The following is a 23,534-nucleotide window of genomic DNA, read 5'->3' as shown; positions in this document are numbered from 1 at the left end:
AGGTCAATGTGGATTTCAGGCAGAGTAGATTTTCAGATGGATTTCCAAGATTCTTTCTTGTAGAAGACTGTAAATAGGATAATACACTATATGGATTTGAGAGTATGTATTGATATTTTTATCTTCTTTCATTCTCACTGTATTTTGTAGGTCTGTGCTCAAGTAGTAAAGAACAGATTAGATGGGCTAGATGTTCCTCTTGCCATTCCAAACATGAGGACATTGCACACCAAAGTAAAGAACTCGAAGTCCCAGTCTGCAGTCTCTTTGATAGATGATTTGTTCCCATGGAATATTGTTCAAACTGCTTACAAATAGTTATCACAAATTAAACTAAAAGAGAACACATAAAGAATATCACTTGCTTTTTCTTTTTTCCCCACAGGTCACAAAGATAACCAAAGGCTGTGGCTATGCAACTAGGCATAGATCAGGCTCAGAAATGAGAAAACCACGGTTAGCACCCTGAACTCATGATCTGTGTATTAGTTCTATCCTAGAACATAACTTGTTTTTCAACAGTGGGTGCCTGAATGCTCCACAGAAACTAAGCTGACTTTAATGGCCAACTTAGCCAATTTCACCATACATTTAAGCGAGTATAGGTATAAAGATGGCCCCCATACAGGGGTTTAGCACAGGCTCAGACTTCCTTCCCTCCTCAGCTCTGGAGTTTTGCTTTTCCTAATGTGAGGCTCTTGAGCTCTTGATTCGTAGCTAAGATTGCTTAAATTCAAGTGCTGTGACTGCACTTAGAGAGAGATACCTTTTTTTAACCATGTTACTTCATAATTACGTATTTCATAGGGATTATGTCTTTTTTCCAGCACTGGTCACTGTAATAGAGTGCTAAATGAAGCCTTTACATGAACATATGGTGTAAATTCTGTGGCACAGTGCCTCTGTAGCAATCTCTTAGTTTTTCTTATACTATTATTGCTTTTCTACTTGGGCCTTATAATACCAGCGATGGGAAGAAAAACCATTACATGTATTTTCAAATATGAATAGATCACACCAAAATACATTCTTTGTCACATACTGAGCTTTGCATTATATGCAGAGTATATAGACAGAACTTACTGGATCTGCACCACACTCTCTAATCTCTTCCTAGCAGAACAAAGTCCACTTCCTTTGTTATCAGCTATGCAACACTGTTAAGGTATTCTGAAAAGAACATGTATATCTGCTAAAGGGTAATTTGATTTAAATGTATAATTTGATCCCTGCTTTTCTAAATTGGATATTTTGTTCTTCCTACATCGAAGGCTATTATTTAATATGGATGAAAAAGCCCTTTTTTTAAAGGACTTTTCAAATACTTAGGGAATATAGTTTAATGTGAATGTAACCCAGGAATAGGAATTGTTTTAAAACAAAATCAAGCACAGAGCAAATTTTTCCGATTTGTTCTTTTTCTGCTGATGTAGCTTTGCTGAAGAGTAGGATTACTCTTTGGAAAATCAAATTTTGGTGGATAACTAAACTTTGATTATGAGTGCATAGGTCTTTTCACATTAAATAAATAAATAAATAAATAACACGGCAAGACCTAAAAGAAACAAAATCTACTAACAATTCAATATTTATCACAATTGGTTTTGCACTTTTATTTCTTGCATATTGTCTCAAATGATATTCATTTTCTTCCTTTTGCATTATATTACCTACCTGGGCATAGGACCCTACTTTTAACAGTTGGGTTGCTGGACACCCATGTCTCTTTTCTTGTGAGTCTGTTATTGTAACAGCAATTAGCCCATGTCCATGGGCAGTGGATAACATGTCAGCTTGTGTCTTCATCCTACCTCCATGGGCCCAATTCTTTCTCAGTCAAAGGACGTATTTCAGGCAGGGATTACCAGTGAGGCTGAGGATCCACAGTGGCCAAATCCTAGAGAGTTACTTCTGCTCAGATATCCCTGGACTGTTTTTATGTGTCTCTTTGTGTACCTGTGTCTTTCTTACCTCTGCTCAGATATAGTAAAGGCTGAAAGAGCAAACTATAGTTTCACTGTTAAACTTACTGGAGACGAGTAATACTGTATTTACCAAGTCTACTTATTCCTAAAGTCTCAACATCCTCATTGTTAGTGGTGTGCTGCACAGTAAACCATCTCAGTGACTAATCCAGGCTGAATTAACTTCACAAAAATACAAGCTTAAAGTGACTCCAGCATTACCTGTATAAATTTTATTCTAACTAAATAACCTTTGTACTAAATCCTTTATCATAGTGCATTGAAAGGACTTTCTCTTTCACATGTGATATTAAAATATTTTCTTCAGTGTACTCTATACTATATATTAATATAGGCGGTCATATATTTTCAGGGGATATACACTGCAATACGTCTGAATAATTTGTGTTGCCTACTTTCTTTACCCTTCCTGTCTTCCAATTATATTTTACTAATTGCAGCAACATGTTCTTTTACAATCTGTAGTGTTCAGAAAGCTTCAAAGCATGGCATAGCTAATCACCTGCACTCACCAGGTGGGGCTGATCTGGACCATGAAACCCCATGGGAGCATGCAGAGCCCTGAAAGGTATGACTGCACCAACTGGATCTCTTTGGGCAAGAGTTCGTGTCAAGTAAAAACCACACAATTTTCCCCAAAATCTTTGCAGTTACATTGTCTAATACCTGTCAATATGGTACATAAACACAAGCATTAAATTACAAGGCTATTCAGGGATCAGCATCAAAGATTAAGAAATTCCATTTACATAATTTATCACCATTCTTCAACTAAGGAGAAACAGCAAATTGATAGCAAAATATAATAAACAGGTTTTCATAGTCCAGCACTGGGACTGAAATTAACATAGGGTGTCATAGGGTGTGGGACTTTTTTTTTTTTTTTTTTTGCTAAAACAATGGTCAGACAGCCTAAGTATACATGCTCTTTATGACTGCTGAAGATTAAAAAACCTGCAAGAGTCAACTGTAATTTAAGTGGCCATTCCTGCCTCATTTGCTGTCATGAGATCTGGTATAGAATCCTGTGTTTAAAAATGAAGTGTCTCCCAATAGCAGTGATTGTGGGGTAACTGTTTCAGTGACAATGTAATTGCATCTATAAAAAGTCTTATACAGACCACTCGGTAATTGCATGCCCTTATACCATGTATACCATGAAATTCTTCACATTTTTACAAAAGTTTTGTTTGCTTGTTTCACCCATGTTTACAGAGAAGACCAATATAATTACTTTTTTATCTCTAAGGCTTGACATTGTTTAACTACCCATTAAATAATCAGAGTCATTTCTCTTCTGCTATTGAATATGTTTTAGACAAATGTATTTTCTAAACTAGTCAATGTCTTCTTTTGAATATGCACAGATAATTTATACAGACATGTATTAACTGAAGAGGGTGAGATATATAATTTTTTGACCAAAAAACCCAAACCACAACAATTTGCTTATGGCAAAGAACATGAATGTAGATCAGTTCTTTTCATATCTTATAAAACTGTGACTATAACAGGGTCTTATAGTAGCTTTCTGTAAGCTCTACAATATTCAGTGAGTAACATAATCTTATAACAGATTCATTTATTATTACCTATTTCATGCAAGTTTACTTTTTAAAAATTAGATCTTCTTTTACCTTTATTCAATCTAATGTCTTTTCTCATACCTCACATCTGCACATTGGTAATTAATTGAGAAGTAATCTGAAGAGGTACATATATTGGAAAAGATCTGGAGCTGATGAATTCACCTGTATTATGGTTAGGGGAACAATATGGATTTACCTCTAAAGAAGAGGTCAGTCAGTGCAATGCTACACGGTATTTACACATTAATGTATTCCTTCATCTCCCTTTTTTTTTTCACTTACACGTTCCAAAACTTTTGGGTGGAAAGATGACATTTTTTTTCACTCTCTGTGCATGAAAGTATACATACTCTTTGGGCTTCCCTTTTTACTAGGAATAATCTAGGAAAAGTGAAGAAACTGAACCATCACAAATGGTAAGTAGGTTAATGATTCACATACCTTTTTTTGTTAGCTGTGCTGTATTTTCAGTGTGATCAAGCAAACTATAATGAGTCAAAAGTAACTTTTCTTTTGAATGTAATAATTACAGCTAGTTCCTGCTCACAGATTTTATTAAAGACTCTTTCCATCTTTCATTGTTATTTTAACATTTACACAGTGCTTTACATCTTCAAAGCACTCTGCTGACATTGCCTTATTAGTTCTTGCTATGCTTAGATGCAATTTTCAGTGTGGTATTCTATCTCAATCCCATTTTAGTTGCCATTTAAAGCTGCATTAATTATATTTACAGTGGGCCATAAAAAGGAATGTTTAGTAGGAAAGCCACAATACCAACAATTCCTGCAGTACATTTCTTAAATTATAAAATATTTTGGTGTGATACCTCAGATGTAGCCCAGTACTGAACTCTGCCAATGAGGCTTTCAGGCATATCCTCCCCTTGCCCATCACACAACACAACATAAATTAGCATCAGTAAGAATGTCAGTGATGTTCTCCTACTTGTTCTTATTGCTGTCCTGGTGAGACATCTGGTCCTGAACTTGCTGGGTGAAATCATTGCAAATGCTGTCCTTGATGTACCCGTGCTCAAATTTCACTTACTGAAGATGGTGACCACACAGGAGCCCTGTCAGGCACTAGCTCTGCTACTTCCCAGGTTGCCTCCAGGAGCACATGGTTGTGAGCTCCTCCAAAAGGACGCTGCCTGCTTTCATGGGGGTATTCATGGGAGTGTGGTATATGAGGCACTCTTACTCATAGTTTAGTGCTTTTTCCCCATGAATTCTACAGGAAGTTCTTGTTAGCACATTTAAGCTTAGTAACCCCATGTTTTTCTCCTAAGCTTGCTTTTCAACTTCTAAAGTGTCAAACAAAAGTTCAGTCATTAGTTATTTGAACTTTTAACTGATAGTCTTTTTTTTACATTTCTTCCCCCGTTATATAAACACCCCTAGAAATAACTGCAAGTTTCTTTCAACATCTGTGGCTAATAACTGTATTCTCTAACCACAAAATTAGATTTGTAGAATCCTGTATTGCTGAAACATCCATATCATTCAAATACATCATCCACACTTCATGGTAGATTGGGCGTATCCCACCTATTTGATGTCTATGAACAACAAATAAAATGCAGTTGTTCAGAAAACAATGTCAAATGACCTATAGCATTTAATGTCATATTGCAGTGAAAACACTTCCTCATTGTTGGTGAGTATATAATTATAAATAACCAATTAAGCTTGATTTCATAGGTACTGATCATTTGTAGCCACTGAAGTAAGAAATTACTCAGATATCCTGAAATTTTAAGTCACTGCTACATAACTGAGTTACATAACCTCCCTTAAAGGTGCATGATGTACATTGGCGTCTCCTGACAATCCTTGCCTATAGTTACAGAACATCCACTTCTTCCTGTCACCTAGTAACTTTTTAATAGCCAACATCAATTCAGAGTTTCTCAGCTACAGCTTGGTTTGTGAAATACAGTACTCTTAAAATTTCTGTTTAGTCTGGAAATTCTAAACAGTGCAGTAGCCTGAACCAAGGACAACAACTTGTGGAAGTGTTTGAGCAGAAAAAAAAATGTAGTAGCATATTCTGAACATTAAATGGATATGGCTAAAAGTAAGATTACACCTGCAGGGAAATCAGGACAAGCGATAGGAAAAATCTGTTACCTGAACTTGCTAGCAAGAGACGTGCTTTTGAAAAGTGACCTGGATAAAGAAGGTATGGAGGAGTATGTGCTTAGACTGAGCTCTTTAGCAAAAGAGCTGAGCAGATCTCTCAGCCAGCAGCTGGAGAATGTTACAGAAATTATTCAAGAAACCTGCCACTTGCTGAGTGCTGTCCATGATAAACACAAGGAATTGACTGGAAGTCCAGACAAGTATGGAAGGACTTAGCTGTAAGCAGACAGACTGGGTATATTAGACTGAATTCTTCTGTCTGATGATGCTGGGGGGCCCTAATTTTCATTTGTTAGTATTTCAGTTGGTAATTCGTTAGACCAAATTAATTCATGTTCCCACAGTTGTATCACACTGGTTTTGAGTCCATTCCATGAGATTCAATATGAGACTCATAATTCTCATCATGTGACCAAAAAATGTATAAAAGTAAAACTAACTAAACAGAATTGTTCAAAGTTTTATGTACACTATACTTTAGTGGGGTTGTCTTGACATGACACCAGATGCCTACCAGTAACTTACTCCCTCTTCAACAGGAAAAGGAAAGATAGAAAAAATCCTGGGTTGATATAGAGAAAATCACTTAAAATTACCATCATCGGCAAAATAGACTCAACTTAGGGAAAAAAATTAATTTGATTTATTGTCAATTTAAATAGATTTGGATAGTGAGAAGCAAAGGTAAAAAATTGAAGCAAGATCTTTCCTCCAACCTTTCTTTTTCCCACGCTCAACTTCACTCCTTCATTCCTAATTCCTTTACCTCCCCCCTTCTTGAGGAGGGCAGGGCAATGGCAAATGGACAGTCAGTCCATAATAGTTCCCTCTACACTCCTTCCTGCTTACTCTTTCCATGCTCTGCTGTGGGTCCTTCCCATGGTCTGCAGTTCCTGTCAGGAAAAATTGGATACTAAACAGACTGCAGTTCCTTCAGGGAATATCTACTTTCCTTGGCATGGGGTCCTCCCCAGGCTGCAGGATATCTGCTCCAGTCTGGTCTCCCATGGACTGCAAAGGAATCTCTGCCCCATGTCTGCAGTACCTCCTCTTCCATCTTCTCTGACTTTGTTGTTTGAAGGGCTGGTTCTCACACGTTTTTCCTCAGTCCTCACTTTTCTTTGGTGTTCTTGTACTTTCTTAAATATCTTCACAGGAGCTTTGCTCTGTGCTAAGTTCAGTCCTGCAGTAGGTGGACATCAACATCTTAACATTTATCAAAGAAGAAAAAACTAACATTTCTGTCTGAGGTCTATCAGCATTAAACCTCAAGAGTATCCAACAGCCAAGGGAGGTGATTCTCCCTGTCTACTCCCCCCTTGTGAGACCTCACCTGGAGTGTTACATAAAGGTCTGGAGTCCCCAGCACAAGGACATGGACCTGTTGGAACAGGTCTGGAGGAAGGCCATGAAGAAGATCAGAGGGATCAGAGCATCTCTTCTTTTAAGAGAGGTTGAGAGAGATGGGGTTGTTCATGCTGAAGAAGACAAGGCTCTGGGGATACCTTGCTGCAGCCTTCTAATTCCTAAAAAGGTCTTTTAAAAAGAGGGAGAGTGATTCTTTTTTACACAGACACTATCACCTATAGTGGTAGTCCGGGAGGGAACAGTTTTAAACTAAAAGAGGAGAGATTTAGATTAAATATTAGGTTAGGAAGAAATTCTTTACTCAGAGAGTAATAAGACACAGGAAGAAGGAGAAAAAGGCAGAGAACTTGTGGATGTTCCATTCCTCAAAGTGTTCAAGGCCAGGTTGGATGAGGCTTTGAGCAGCCTGGTCTAGCTGATGTCTCTGCCCATGACAGGAAGGAAGGTTGGAAAGAACCTTAAAGATCATCTCATTCCAATCCAAACCATTCTATCCTTCTATGATGATTCTATAATGCAAAAAGATAGAAGGAAAGAGATTACAGACAGAAATGTTTATCTATGCTTCTGTTTCTGAGTCTTTGGCCTACAGGTTTATAAAATCTGTAATAATAAAACATTTTTGTTTAAAAAGTCTCCTCCTAGGCTCCAGGCAAGCTAGCTGTCCTGTTGACCTCATAGTTTATGTGGGTTTTTTTTAATTCTCTTTTTATCAGGTTTCCAAGAATCATTCTCCTTCCAAAAAGCTGCTATTCCTCACCTGACAAATTCCCTTAAAACAGTCAGCAAAGATGTTTGGAGACAGTTGCATATAAACTACCTCTGTGTTCTAAAGCCGTGTTATCAAACATCAGAAAAAGCATAGAAAGCAAAGTGTTAGAAAAGTGATGGGGGAGGGAAAAACACAAAAGAAGATTTATTTTGAGGTTAACCTTGTAACTGAATGCAAAAAGTGTCTTTCCCTGTGACACAATCAGATGGTATACTGTTAAAAGGCCATAACTTTTCTTGCCCATATTAGAAAAGTCACATTTACAGCATAGGAAAATGCCATTGTTTTGAATTACCCTGTTATCTTCAAATTTGATTTTAGGAAGGTTTAAAGAGCTGTACAATTTGTTTGAGGGTTTTTTTATTTGGTTTAGAAAATGCAAAATTCAGGGAGGATATGTAAATGTTGGCAGTTTTGTCTAAGCTTGAACTTTGCCTAACAGTGAAACTGGGAAGTGGTCTTTTACAACCTCTTCTGCAAAAAAAGCTCTGTTATTTCCAATCATTTTGTTTTATTTCTCAGTCCTTTTAAACTATTTAGAATTTCTTCACTACTGTAAAAGTGTCTCTGGAAAAAGAGTAAAATAGTATTTTCCTTTAAACTACCAGTGTAAACAATATTTTAAAAATGTATTTGCTTCTTTTTTTATTTTTTTTCCCAAATATAGTCAAAATATAATAAGTCACTTGGGAACTGAGGAAGTATTAGAAAGGAATAACTTTTAGACCTAGTTAAATAAGCAAAAAGCTATTCTGAACTGTACTCTTTGTAGATTTAAATTAATCAGGTGCAAATAGAGATGTGAGTTCTATCTAGATCACATAATGTCACTCATTGATATGTGATGACATTCTTAATAAAATTATTTTCCAAATGGAAAACCTTGAAGTATTGATTTACCTCATATGACATTTTTAAAAAAGTGAATGTAAGTCAAAGGCTTCCTGTAAGACTTGTATCAGCCCTTTCTGTTTTCCTTCCCTTGTGTGTCTCTGCACACTGTAAGTAGACACCACACCATACTTTGTTGTACTCTTTTCTTATTTGTGTTGACTTTCATGAGATTTAACCTGCAAAACAAAGTTCTCCAGGATCTCATGCAGCAAACAGAAATAAGCTGAAAATTTTCTGAGGTTTGCAATATATCTAACTAATGAAGATACCACTCCAATTATAGAGGCTGACAGCATAACATGAGGGAAGAGCTCTAAATAATACATTTGAAATCCTTGCAGAGAATATCTGGAATAATTTCTAAAAAAAGGTTTAAGATAAGGAAAATGAGGGATCATAAAATATGTAAGTTAAAATCTTACATGAATGGTGCACAGTGATTGCGTGCTTTTTGTGCATTTTTCCTTCGCAAAGTGATTTTAGTTATATGCAAGGGCAACATTCACCATCCCTATAACTGGGTATTGGAAACTGCTGAGCTTCAGTATTATATGCAGGCTGGTGATTTTATGTTATCATCTATTCTTCATAGCAAAAACTCAGAGTTGTTAAGGTTGAGTATAAAATTAGGTCCGTGTATATTAGCTTTGCTAGAGACCCACACATTAGAATCTTGCAGGATTCAGTTTTAGGAAATACAAGTTTGAGTTTTAAAGATCTTCCCAAATTGATTTGACTGTTATTTATCAATGCCATGATTTGGATTGATTGTCATTAAGAATTTAGCTAGTGTCTGATCATTAGAAAGGTGTTCATTACAGTTGCCAGAGTAAATCTTTGACAAATATGCAGTTGTTCTTAGACAAGTACAGACATGTACTTGTCTATATTCAGTCCTTAAGAAATTGACTCCAGCTGAAAAGCCAGGAAATACAGTGTGATTCATGTATTGAATGGCACTATGGGATCATGTGGAATTCAATCAGTACTCATATAATAGTTTTCACATTTTCATCTAGCTTTTATAGCAAAATTTAATTGGTTATTTATTTTTTGCCTCAGAGTACAATGGAATTATAGATTATCTGCTGAAAGTGAACGATTATTTCATAAATACAATCTCACACCTTCAAGAGTCAGAAAATAAATTTTATGCTGCAAGCTGCAGACAAGATGGTGATTCTCAGAACCAGACTGGTCAAAATGCTTCTAAAGAAACTGATGTGCATTGTTAGGAAGGAGAAGCAACAGACTCTGTGGAAGCATCTCCCAATCCCAGTCAGCAATTCCAAAGAACTCCTTCCGTGAACAAGATGGAAAGTGAAAATGTTAATCAAACCCACACAAGTGAAATTAAAACTGTAGGAAAAGTTGCATCATAAGCTGAAAACAAATCTGCTCAAGAACAGGACACTAGTAAAGAATCTCCAATGGAAAAGGAAGATGGTGAACACCGACTACCAATCATCTCTTTTACAGAGAAAAAAAGAGTACAATGGAAAGGATAAACTTCATGGAGGTAGCTCTGTTACTGAAAAGCCTCCAGAACTGGCTTTTCAGGATGCTCTTACAAGGAATGAGGAAGACATTCTGTCTGGGACATTGGAAGACATTTATGACAGAACCATGACAGATAGTTTTGAACAGGATAAAAAGGAAGAAATCAGGGACTCTTTAAAAGGGTTAGAAAGTGAAGAGCACAGACTGACAGAGAAAATGGAAGGCAGTAAAATGGAATCAAATGATGAGATTTTTAGTAATTACCTAAGTACCTTCACATCTTCAGTACAAACCTATGATCTTACCTCTGTGAATCCTTCTGTGAGTGATTCAGAAGTAGTAAAAAAATCTAGGTACTGGACAAACAAAGAGTAAGCACATATTCTTCCTTTTTTTAGGGATAGATGTACCTAATTATTGCTTATTAACTTGTAACATGTGTGTGCAGAAATGCAATATACATGTACTGAACAGCTTCTGGTCATGCAAATAGCAGCAGTTTACAGTTTAAACATGCGCAGTGAAGATCTTTCCCTCTAGTCTAAAGTAAACTCTAAGTTTCTATTTGCATAATTTTTTTTATGCCAGAGAGGGACTGAGTCACAGCCAATAAACTTAATAATCCTCAAATTGTTGGAAATTAGTAAGAAAGGACTACAATTCATCAGTTTTACAGTAATTTGTAAGCTGTTCTGAAACAGGTAAAAAAATTCATTATTTTCTCATTTATTCATAAACATGTTTTTCTGAATTATGTTTTTATGCTTCTTTGTAGCACATCATTACATTGAAGTATTTAATTAAAAATACAAGACACTATCCCACTCAAAAGACAAAGTTTTTTGGGTTTTTTTATAGATTTCTAGTCAAAGAGAGTGGTAAAAATAAACAGGAAACAGCTTGTGCTATTAAAGCCCCTGTAATTTTTCTGGAGAATCTGAAGTGTAATATACCCAATGGCACTAGTTCCTTGGCAGTGGATGATTCTGAGGAGCTGGTCAGCAATGTCATCAGTATTGAATGCTATGATTATGAAAAACTGCTTTTCCCTATCAACATTGCAATCCCATTTACATCATGCTTCAGAGGAAATTATCGGGAGATTATGGTGAAGGTGACTGATGTGAACTTTCAGTCAAACTACTTAACTCCTATTTCTTTGCAAAGATACCAAGGAAACCATAAGGTGGGTAACTCTCATCAAAACATTGTAAAAGCATTATTTCAGGTTCCCAGTTAAGTCTCTCTGGAGTTTTTCAAGTAAAGTTGTCAATATTAAATCATATTGCCCATTATGTGTGGTAAAACAGAACTTTTCTTCCTACTTTCTCAAAAATGAATTCTATTTGAAAACTAGTATTTAATAACATTCTTTTTTTCACTTACAATGTTAAGTATGTGCTTGATCCCACAATATTAATGGTTGAGTAATGTTTCATGATTTTTGTAAATAAGTGCAATGCGTTGCATTATTCGATAAAAGTAAAACTTAGGGGGAATTACCTTTAGATCACAACAAAGTAACACAATTCCATGTGTATAAGTACAAACTCCATATCAAAGGAACACAGGATGGTTCTCTTCTTTTGTTGTTGCATTGGTCAACAACATCCAGTCTACAACTCATCAATTCAATTCATCACCCAGTCTACAAGTTTATTTCATTTCACCCCAATCATACACTGGAATATTAATGACATCACATAATGACTAGAGATCACCAAGTACTTGGGCATGCAGGTGGCAATAATATTCAATTTATTTTCATTTTATACTTTGCTCCATAAAGAATGTTGCCTTCTCAAAATGCTTATCCACTGTGAAACACAACTTCCTTTCCTTCCAACACTCTAACCCCATATTCTCTTTATCCAGGAGGGCTTTGTAGAAGTAAAAATTCATCATCTGGGTGTTTTTTCTGTGTTGTCATGCTTAAAGAAGGAAACATTTACTGTTCCAAAGGTAGGACTCTTACAAAAGCTGAGTGTGGATTCTCGAATCTCTTTCTGTTACCATCCAGAAGCATTCAGTTCTCCAGCACCTATGCAGTTAAAGGTAAGCTTGAAATATGTGATACTTGTTCCATAAGCCTGTTATCTGATCAGTTCTGAAGTGAGTATGCCAATGATGTTAAAGTGCAATCTCTTCCAGTATCAGAAGTCTACGAAAAGGGGTGGCAGTTTCACATCCTGTACACGCAAATTTCCTGTCAGCTTTGTTAAAACCACATGTCAGGGATATCTTTAGCTAAAAAGAAGATCTATCTACCTTTGTTCAATATAGTTCAGAAAATACAGTAGTTTTCAATAAAGATGTGTCATCTCAAACTTTAATTTTTTGGCCCAGTTGTCGAGTTAATGGAACCATTTTTCTCACATGACCTTCATCCTTGGTGCCAGCAAGTGCAACAGAAGGTTTTATCATGTTTTAGTCTAAGGCTGAGCATAATCTCAAATTTTGCTTCAGTTATAATACATTTCTCCCTTTTCCATAAAAATGTTAATTTGGAAGTAGGGAGAAACTAAAATTATGGAAAAATCCAGATTGGAAAAATCCAGATTACAAAAATCTCATAAATTTTTCAAAATCTGAGGAAGGTCATGAGTTTCAAAATATTTTAGTCAATAGAAGTTCCAGGTTTTGATAACTTTCAAGCATTTTTCTGTGCTTTGTATAAAGTGCTGGTACTTGGATAAGGTTGTTCTTGGGTTAAAGAGAGGAGTCTGATTCTTCTGTGATAGCCTATCAAACTCCAAAAGATAACCAATTTCTAAAAAAATCAGGCATGTAATGGAAGGTTGGGGTTTTTTTGCTAGTTGATTGTACAATTTCTTTCTGCATTTAGATTCAGCCAATTGAGCGATCAATGGTTTCAGCATTGAAAGCAAGGCATGATATGTACCACTCAGTGATATCTACGAGTGCACTGGTTCATGTCCAGCATCCTTCACCAAACCTTTTAACAGCTCAGTCACTATTACTCTACTCTGTCCTCCAAACCCAGAAAAAAAAAGGCAAGGAAATGACAGAACATGCAAGAGCCATTAGTGTTACAGTAAAGAGGGTTGCTGCAGCTTACCATCCTTGGTATGAACCTCACCTCAAATTCACCATTTTTTAAAACATCAAAATCAATTATTTTAACAGTTGTTGGTTAATAATTTCTTGGATTAAAAATGTGTTTGTTCCTTAATATAGACTGCAATACTTAGGAGCACTGTAAGAAACACTAGAGCAAACCCTAAAAATTCCATGCACTAGTTTCACCAGAAAAATTAATACAGTATTTGATGTATATTCTTTAAATATGCTGACCACTACATTTCTAGCAGAAGTCAGAATGAAGACAGTGTGAGGTTTTTTCAGCAAGAAATACTCAGGCATTTTCAACAAAGTTAGACACAGAACATGAAGAACAGACATGTCTTAAAGCTGCTGTGTTCATAACACGCTAAGTTCATTTGAGTCTGACCTTTGAATTTTCTGATCTCTACTTCTACACATTCCAACGGTTACCAGAATCGAAACGCACGGCACAATGGTTTATAGTAGGTCAGTTTTATGGTAACTAGTAGGTCAGTTTTACGCACTAGATAAAGGTCCAGATTTTTCCAAAGTACGCAGTACAAAACTTCTAAAACACAGACTTTTTGGCATGTCTTAAAAAAACATTAAAACATTGGGAGTCCCAAAGAAAACCAAGATAATCTCTAAGTTTCAGCTGTTTCTGGAGAACTGGAAAAAAAAAAAATCTCTTAATAATTATATCATTCACATACTCTGGAGTATAGTTCCGGATACAGATTTTAAGCAAGGTGGGTAAACCAGAAAAAGTCATCAAGGAAAGCAGAGGGGAAAACAGCTACAAATACAAGCTTACTCTTTTGGAAGAACTATTTTTTATGTTATTTTTTTTATAATTACTTAGCTTTCCAGGGCTGTGAGCACTTCTGTGAGAAGAAGTGGGGAGAATCTCAGTGATATTTTGAAATTATTAGGTCATGGAAACAAAGAAGAGGGGTGGAAGGTGTTTTATGATGTTATTGTCCAGAATGCACAGAATGGGCTTGTATCATTTGAACTAAATGAGCATTCAGAAAGGTGATGTATGAATAATTTAACAAAATTTTATTTATGGAAATATTTACTTACGCGTTTACAAATCAGTGGAAATTTGTAGTGCTAAGAAATCATACCTTTTTAACCATGAACTTGTTTTTTCTTCCACTTTAAAGTATAGGATCATTTATATTTGTTGCTCATAAAAAGAAAAAACCCAACATTTTCATTTATGTAATGTGCACAGTGTAGTACATAGAAAACTCTAAACAGGAAATGCAGATATCACTCTTAATTGGAAAATGTGATTTAGTTCTCTAACTACAAAATCATACTTTTTTTAAATATTCTTATTAGGAAATATTCTCTTGCTTTAATGTAAAATTCATATATATTTGAAATCAGACATACACAGTCAACATACTCTACACAAAAAAAGCAAGCAAATTTCCACTTTTTCTTCTGTTGGAAACAAGGATAAAAAGAAGGTAGCAAAAGCTTCTTGGAGACTGAGCCCCATATTATTTTTAAGAATAAATTATTAGCAGTTGATAAAATTACATAAGATAAAGCTATTTAATTTAATTTTCTTCCTTTTTTTTTTAGTTTTTTTTCTTAATACAGCTTTGTGGTCATTCACCTTTCATTCCTTTTGGAAAACACATATCTTCTCCTCTTTGCTCAGGCTCTGGAAAAAGCTCTTCATAGCACGATGACTAATGTGATACTGTATCAGAAAAGAGAAAACCCATACTAAACAGTAGTTTTGCTGTCTGCATCCAAAGAATTGACCAATGAAATTCAAAATCTCCAGGAGGAGGGTTGTTTTGGTTCCCCAGAACCTATACAGCAGTTCCCATTAAGAGAAGGAGAGCAGATTCATTTTAGATTCAGAGGAAATATTTCTGCTTCAGGTAAGGCATTTAATTCATGCATCTGTATGAACATTATCAATTATCTCAGCTACTAAAAAATGCTGTATGGGAACACTGTTAGTCTGAGGTTACATTTGGTTATTTCAGTGTTTTATTGCTTGTCAAAAAAAGAAACATGGAACTTAATGGGAAACTGCTTCAACTGAAAAGAAAATGTAGTACCCAAACGAATTCCTGAGCAATGTGCTCTGGGTGACCCTGCTTTGAGCAGGAGAGTTGGACAAGATGATCTTTAGAGATCTCCTAAACCCCTGCCATTCTGTGAAACCTGGTCCCTCAGAAATACATGGTATTTTATGAATTATTTCCAAAGGACAGGTTTCTGTCACTGTTTTATCTGTGTAAATTCACTCAGAGTGAGCAAGAAATCCAAGGCAAAATGTTGCCTGTTATGAGCTGCACTGTGAATCGAGGTGATGAGAGAGAGTGTTTTGCCATTTGCATTAGCGGCAGAGAAAATTCCATGCAGTGGCTGCCACCATTCAGAGGCTTGCTTAAAGGGAAAAGAGATAAGAACCCTCAGAAAGGTTTTCACCAAAATTGCATATAGGCTCTCCTGTCTTAGATTGAACATATAAATATGTATTTGGCCCTCTGAACATTTTGTACACAAACTCTCCCATTGAAAACTGCATTAACCCTAAAGAAAGGAACATTCTTCAAAAAGAGAAGTCTCCAGCCCCCAAGAAATGCCTGCTCATATATGCAAAGGATAGTCTATACACGTGTCAAATAAATGGATTTAGAAATCCTAGAAATGCATCTACCCCTCTGCAGCCATTCATTTTGTTGTTACAGACAGACATCCATCCTAAATAACCAGAAAGCATATACTTCTAATTCCATTCACAACACCCTTTTATTTTTATTCTTCTCTGTGTTATGTACATACCTCCTTTTGTGTTCCTTGCTTTTCAACTTGTAGCACTGCCTTCTCCACTTACTCTTTAACCAACTATTAAAGGGCTAAGACAGCTGGCTATGAAAATATGTCTACTACTGAAGCAGGCTGAACTCAAATGTTCAGTAAAGTAATAATAATGATAAAGAGCAACCAAGGAATGTGATTATGTGATTACCTTTATGTGATTACCTTTACTTGAATTATTTTAGATGCCATGCATCTGAATACAGGGTGAAAAAAAAAAGTTTTTTTTAATTTTATTGTATGAACTGCAGAAAATGGAGAAGACTTTGGGAAAGTCTACAGACTGATTTTTCATTCACAAATAAAACCCAGGCTGGAGCTCCAAATTAAAGAAGTGGATGAATTTGGTAACTACAGTTCACCTCATTACAAAGGAACAGCACTGTTTTATAAAATTACCAGAGAGATGATAACAAAGAAATGGGAGCAAAACTTACCAAATGGTGAATATCAACACCGGTCTCCACTGTGCAAATTAGCATTAACATTACCAAAGGTGGGTTTCTCACTTGATATTAGAGACATTTCCCTTTTTCCCTTACCATTAAAAGGATCTTGGTATGATTTTTGATTTACAGATACACACAGGAGTCACTGATGGAGTTCTGATCCATCATCAATTGTACAAATATTCTCAGAATTTCTCTTAGCTGTAGGGAGGGAACCGTATCTAAGTATAAGCATAGAAAAATTTCTAGCAGAAAATTTTCACCCATCTACTCTCCCCAGCTGATATGGCACTGTGAAATTATTACTGAAGTTTCAGTTACATCATTCTTGTTTCAGTGTCTTGGAAGCACAGAATTGCAAATTACTGGATCATTAAAGGGTTTGTGTAACCTGTCTTCCACCTATCACCTGATTATTCTATTATTCCTGATTACCCTCTGCAGTACAGCCATGTGAGCAATTATTTTCACCTCTGGTGAAAACTAATGCTACATAAATCAGTCTTTAATATTCCTGCAATGAAATCTCATTGTAAACTTTTCAAAGAGCCTACATACCAGCACCCTATACTGCACTAAACTAGTTGCATACAAGTTGCATACATTTTAATATCAAAATATGTACAGAAACATTTGGTCTAAATTTCTGGTGACAAACAGTAGGATATCTCTCTTTTTGAATTTAATTGATTTCACACTTTTCTCAACAAAATGATTTTTATCCAGATGATAGTTAAAAGCATCTGGAATCCCTGATTTTGGTTGTGACAAAGACAGATGGAATCTTTTTAAGGCAACCATTCTGACTCCTATATTTTCACTCATTTCTGTAAAATGTCCACCTAAATTTCTTTTGTAGAGAAGGCAGTAACTGTACGATCATAAGCCATTTTTTATACGTATGTGACTGCATTAGCCACTTACAAATATATTGCTGACAGTGGTCAAAATAATGGTTTTTTACTTTGTATGCAAACATTCACATGAGTTTTTGCTTTAAACGTATGTTTTTTACAGAAGTAATCTGATTTTCACTAATATTCCTGTTTATGGTGCTTTCATTTCTTCAGCAACAGAAAACACTTGTTGCTCTAATCTATTATTTTTGACACAAATCAGATATAGTGCATTAGGTTCTGATGTTAGGTCTGTATGTGCACATCTATTGATTTCAAAGATGTTGTATTTATGTGACACTGGGCTAAGGAGTTAAAAGATTAATTTCTCCTTTTCTATGTGTCCTGTTTGATTAATTTCTCCTGTTTCTATGTGTCCTGATGACTAGAGTCTGGTCATGTCTGAAAGGTCCATTTGACAGAGCACATCAGTGTTACTGTCTGGGAATGCTTTGCAAAAATAGATTGCCGTAATACATACAGACATTATGAAATTACTATTCTGCTGAAGTTTTATGTCTAATGATTGTCTAACAGCAGAATAGCATGTTATCCCCTGCTTCAGAAAGGCAGCTACTTGGCTAATTGCAGGGCCTTCCAGACTAGAAAACTGCTTTGACTGCTGAGAGTATTTTACTTAAGCTGACAATCAGAATAGCAGAACCACATGCCAGTGCAGCTGAACCGTGGGTGAATTTAGCACTTCACCACAGACACTTAATCTTTAAAGGCAATTTAATGTTTTAGATCTAATGCATTGTATATTATTACACTATTTCTAGACAATACTGATTTTCAATTCTTATAATTTTTACTACTATTTTAACATTAAGTAGCATAAATGGTTCAGATTAAAGTCAATGCATGGGTAATTGAGTTCATCTACAATAACTTTGAAGATCTAATACAGACCTTTGACGTGCTAAATTCTCATTAATGAATTAAAATAAATTTAAATATAAATGCATAATTAAACAAAGCCAAAGAAAGCTTAGAAGAAAAGCAATGCCCCCTTCTGGAAGAGCTTTATATTCCCTTTATTCTGAGACGTTTTTATCCATGTCGATCTATCTTCACACTGGGGTACATCCAATGACAGAACTTCTGTTGAAGCATGCAAAACGAGGCAGATTCCAATCATAGAATCATAAAATAATTTGGGTAGGAAGGGTCACCTAGTCCAATCCCCAAGATCTCAAGAGCAGTAGAGGACAGGATGGTTTTGCACTGCCATGTAGTGCGTAGTGTGTGCATCCTGTGCACACTGAAATCACCTCCCAGGATGACTGCATACAGACTTGATGAAAAGTTGTTTAATTCACAATAGGTAATGTTTATGAATGTATTGACCTTATGACTGTGCAGCTCAGTACATCTGAGACACTCCAAATATTGAGCAATATTTAAAATCTGTATTATAGAAGTGATTAAGGTCAGCTTCATAATGCTCAGTATATCAGAAAGAAAAGGAGAATAATTTTTTCCAGTCAGAGTTTCATGCTCGTAATTCACAAACGAAAAGCAGAAGATCAGAGAATAAACTTCAGGCAAATCTCCTCAGGAGAGCTGTGCATAAACAGCCAGGTAATACAACTGAATGTGTGTGACAAAAATAACATGGGTACTAAAAAAGGGTAATTTCATTTTTATACAAAAATAAATCTGAATTTCACTTCATACAAACGAATCTCTTTTTGTGCTCAATGCTTATGTAAGTAGTTTCTTGATCTGTACGTAGTAGGAAACAACACTAAAGCCCAGAAGACTTTCACCTTTCTCAGCTATAGGAAAAACAGGACAAAGTATTTTTTCTCTCTCTCCAATGTTTAGAGGAAGAAAGAGGAAGAACTTTGTACTTTCTAATGGAACTTGTCATTTGAATTTTGGTGATTTTTCATGATGTTTTATTAAAAGTTGAGCTATGTAAAATTAATAACTATAGCTACAAATATAGTATGTTTACCTGATGTAACAACAGCTACTGCATACCTAAAAATTGTTCTTTTCTTTGAAAGAAAGGCAAAGTTAATGCAGTATTCAAAATTAGAATCTTTAGCATCTACAAAGGTTCTATACAGATTTTCTATACCCCCAGTTTCCATACATCAGTTATGGCAAAATACTATTAATCAAACATGTAAAATTGCATGAAGGATGAACTTTTTAGAAGAGATAATAAGCATATTTGATGGATGCAAATATTATTAATTTCTTTATTTTAATAGCTATACACTGTTTTATACCTGCTGATGATGTTAATTGGTTTTCAATAATGACAAAAATCTTCCATGTAAGTAGAACAAATGTTAAATGCTAAGATTTAAATCCCCAATGAATTTACTGCAATCCACTCCCAAATCATATGCCTCACCTTTTACTCATTTAGTAATTTCTCTTTCCTCAACACATTTTCTTAAATAGCATGAAAAATTGATCAACCATCCACGAATCACAAAAAGAATTTTTTCTGATCATCATGTAAGAAAACAACCAATAAAATAACATAAATATAAAACATAAATAAGTTTATATATCTATATATACATTTTTTTTAACAAAACATAAATAAGAGCTGTACTTGCTATTTTTTTTAAATGCCAAGATTTGTTTCAGCTGTAATGACACTTTCAAAAGCCATATTCCAGGAGGAAATAGTTAATGTGTTAAGAGATAGTCAAAGAAACAAAGATCTGTTTAGCAGGAAATGCAAAAGCTCTTGTAAGATACTGTTATGATGGGATGCTTGAACAGCATATAATTTTCTGTGTAAGGAAATTCAGTTTGTACTGGAAAGCTCCAGTATAACTGATGAATCAGTTACTGTAAATATTGAAACCCATTTATTTTATTGCTAACTTTCCCCATTCAGTTCCAAAAATTATAGGTCTTTGCTGAATCTGCTCTTGACTAAATTCACTTCATATCGCAGTGCAGTTACCAAAAATGGCATTGGAAATGAGATGGGATGATGTTTCCACCAAAGTAAAAAACAAACCCTATTTAGTTGGAGAGTTTACCCACTGAGCCTCCAGCTTTAAAGAGCTTTTCAAAAAAAGGAAGATTTATTCTTATTTCACTAAGTTTTGCCCTTCAGAGGCCCTACGGGACAATTTGCTGCTTTGGCTTGCAGAAGAGCTTGCAGAAGATAATACATCATTGTTTGCTTTATGTTCACCTGTTCGACGGAGCATACTTAAGCTTGTTAGGCTGAAGTGCCCTGATAATTTAACACACCAGATCTATGAGCTGCTTTGCTGGTGGAAAAAGACCCTTCCAAGGTCAGCTGATAAACAGCTATTATCTGTCTATATCCTGTCTCGCTATTTGCAGAAGAGGGGCAGAAGTGATCTTTCAGAAGAACTTCATTTAAAGTGGCAAAATAAGGTGTTCACTTGATAGAATCTCTGGCCACTCACAGCCCAATTTCGCTTGTTGAAGGGTATGAATATTTCTATGACACTTCTGGGTGAACAAGTGACAGGGATATCAGTTAGGATAAGGCTATTTATTTGTTACTTTGCAACCTCTACTAAAGCAAAGTATAATAGCAATGTCCTTGTTTGATAAAAGTGAACATTTCTTATGTTGAAAACATAGTATGAATAATTATAGACTGATCTGCATAGATTTCTGAGGACTTTAGCTGTTTTCGCATGCCATACTCAGTCAACACAATGTTTCTACATCTCTTAAACATTATAAATTATTCATTATATCAAAATCATATTAATTGTTCTATAATATATGGATTACTCTATGTCCAGTATTAATATCTACCAAATTCTTCAGATTAAAGCCCAATGTACAGACAGAGGTAACTTCTTCTTACTTTCAGATTTGTTAGTAATCAATTCTGCTTTTATATTCCCTGTGAATAGTTTTCATCCTTGTGAATGTCATAGAAGATTTCAGTGTTACCACGTGAATATGTAATCTATTTGCTGAATTTATGAAACTTGTTGCGTCAGTTTAAACTGTCTTTGTAATGGAGTCTTTTAGGTTACCATCACATTTGGAAAAAGAACAATTTCTTCATAAAAATTTTTAAATATATGGCTTTGACATTTTGTTAGTTATACTGAATTCTTGTATTGAAGGTACAGATAGTAAACCAGAAGTATTTGTGCCATTCCTTATTTGTGTTTTCAATCCCTAAAACTCATTTCTTTCCAAAATGCTAAGTAGGACTAACCTAATTTTTAAATCAGACCAAGAGATAGGTTGGTGTCCTATAACTGTGTTTCTACTGAAATAATATTTATTTTACCATCTTCTGTTACTTACTTTCTAAATTGCAACCCACCTCATACAACACACCAAAAATTTATATAAACACTAAACTGATTTCTGTTAAAGGCAAAAGGTAGCTGGCAAAAGTCAGAGAAAAACAATTCTGAGAGCAAGACTGACTCCTTGGTATTACACATATTGTGATTACACAGGCTGTCACATCTATGTGACTTCCCTAGTGCTTCAGCAATGTGCAACTTCCCTAGTGCTCCAGCAATGCCTCTTTCTTCAAGTCCACCTCTGCACAATTAACTACGGTTATTCTTCTAGATTCTATGCACCAATTATTTTCCTTTTTTGCCTCTTCTTTAATCATATAATATAAACTCTAAATATTAATCTCAATCGAAGCATTATTGATCTACACTTTATTAAGACTATTTAGAAACCTGGTATGTCTTGCTGGCAAATCTTAATTGTGATACATAGTTAGTCTGTGTATTTTATTTATAGAGGTCATATATTTGCAACATTTACAAATTGGTACTGTAAATGAGAAAATTGCAAGCTAAAAGAAAAGATAAACAGGCATAGTACTAATTAGCTTCATTCATCTAGACATTTATGTCTCATCCTGTGTTACCAGTTTTTAGATGTAAGACAAATATATGAGCAATTTAACCTCTTCTCTGTGAATTAAACATACTAGCCATCCTTTCTCTTTTTTTTAATACAGAGGGAGTTTTAACTGTAAACTGACTTAGAGGAAAGAATTATCACACTTTTCCCAATGCTGAACACTTTTTGGCATCAAATGATTGTCATCAGTGCCTTCTCCTAAGGACTGTATATTCGCTTGCAAGCTCATCAGATATTGTTAGCATTTATGTGTATTATGATCAGGGTTCAATATATGATGGTATGACAAACAATACTGGAAAGACTGCACAAAATTTTACTTCGTTTCTCCACCTAAATTAAAACTGTTTGATACAGCTTCCAATATTCTGCCACAAGATGGCAGCTTTGTCTAACAAAAAAAAATATAACGCCTGTCTTTCACATGCTGAAAAATACGTGCATAAAACACTGCTAAAATGTAAAAGCCATCTATAAAGGCCTGGATACTCCACACTGACTCAGACACTGAAGCAGATTGCCCAGAGAAGTTGTGGATGCATCATTCCTGGAGGTCTTCAAGGCCAGGACAGGGCCATGAGCAACCTGGTCTAGTTAAAGGTGTTCCTTCCTATGGAGGGGAGGTTGGAAATCGAATGGTTTGTGTTCAAAGGGACCTTAAAAATCATCTATTACCATATGGTCAACACCACTAGGGCAAGGCAGCAACAACTGTGGGCATTTCAGTAGCATCTATAGAAAAGGAAACCTGCATTCAGCTTTCTCTTCCCAGGAATCTGAGATTATTGTTTACACTAATTGACCAGGAAAGCTATATGAAATTTGCCATGTTAAAATCTAATTTTTATTAATAAATTGTATTAATCGAGTGACTAAAAAAAGTTTATTCAAGATCGCAAAAATTACTATTAAGTTAGATTAAAAATTAACAATTTTAAATATACTACCTGATGTTCTTTTCCTCTGAGGAATGCCTTAGGTTTCCTGGGTACTTATCTCTACTTGCAGTAACTCTCACTTGGAGTTTGAAACTAGTAACTAGTCTTGCTGTGGCCCAGCAAAGCTGAACTGGCTGGTGACATGCTTTTTGTCTGTTCTTCTCCCTCCTCATCCCTCCCACCAGTTCTGCCTTGTGCTGTGGCTTTC

General features: G+C 35.3%; 1 protein-coding gene across 1 annotated transcript; it reads left to right on the top strand.

The window, feature by feature from the left end:
* The first annotated feature begins 2,536 nt into the window (after positions 1-2,536).
* Positions 2,537-20,915, top strand: DTHD1 (death domain containing 1). The gene is given in 14 exon segments (XM_042053362.1): positions 2,537-2,553; positions 3,562-3,596; positions 9,785-10,212; positions 10,214-10,623; positions 11,111-11,438; positions 12,128-12,307; positions 13,098-13,200; positions 13,203-13,269; positions 13,271-13,339; positions 14,189-14,353; positions 14,936-15,225; positions 16,426-16,670; positions 19,941-19,997; positions 20,601-20,915. Coding segments are annotated over 14 exon segments (2,709 nt in total).
* Positions 20,916-23,534: the final 2,619 nt, after the last annotated feature.

This window comes from Corvus kubaryi, unplaced genomic scaffold, assembly GCF_017639235.1.
Source record: "Corvus kubaryi isolate FWS band 111438036 unplaced genomic scaffold, C.kubaryi_AGA036_p1.0 split1-131, whole genome shotgun sequence".
Classification (NCBI taxonomy): domain Eukaryota; kingdom Metazoa; phylum Chordata; class Aves; order Passeriformes; family Corvidae; genus Corvus; species Corvus kubaryi.
The sequence above is the reverse complement of the archived record's forward strand: the minus strand, read 5'-3'. Positions and strand labels throughout refer to the sequence as shown.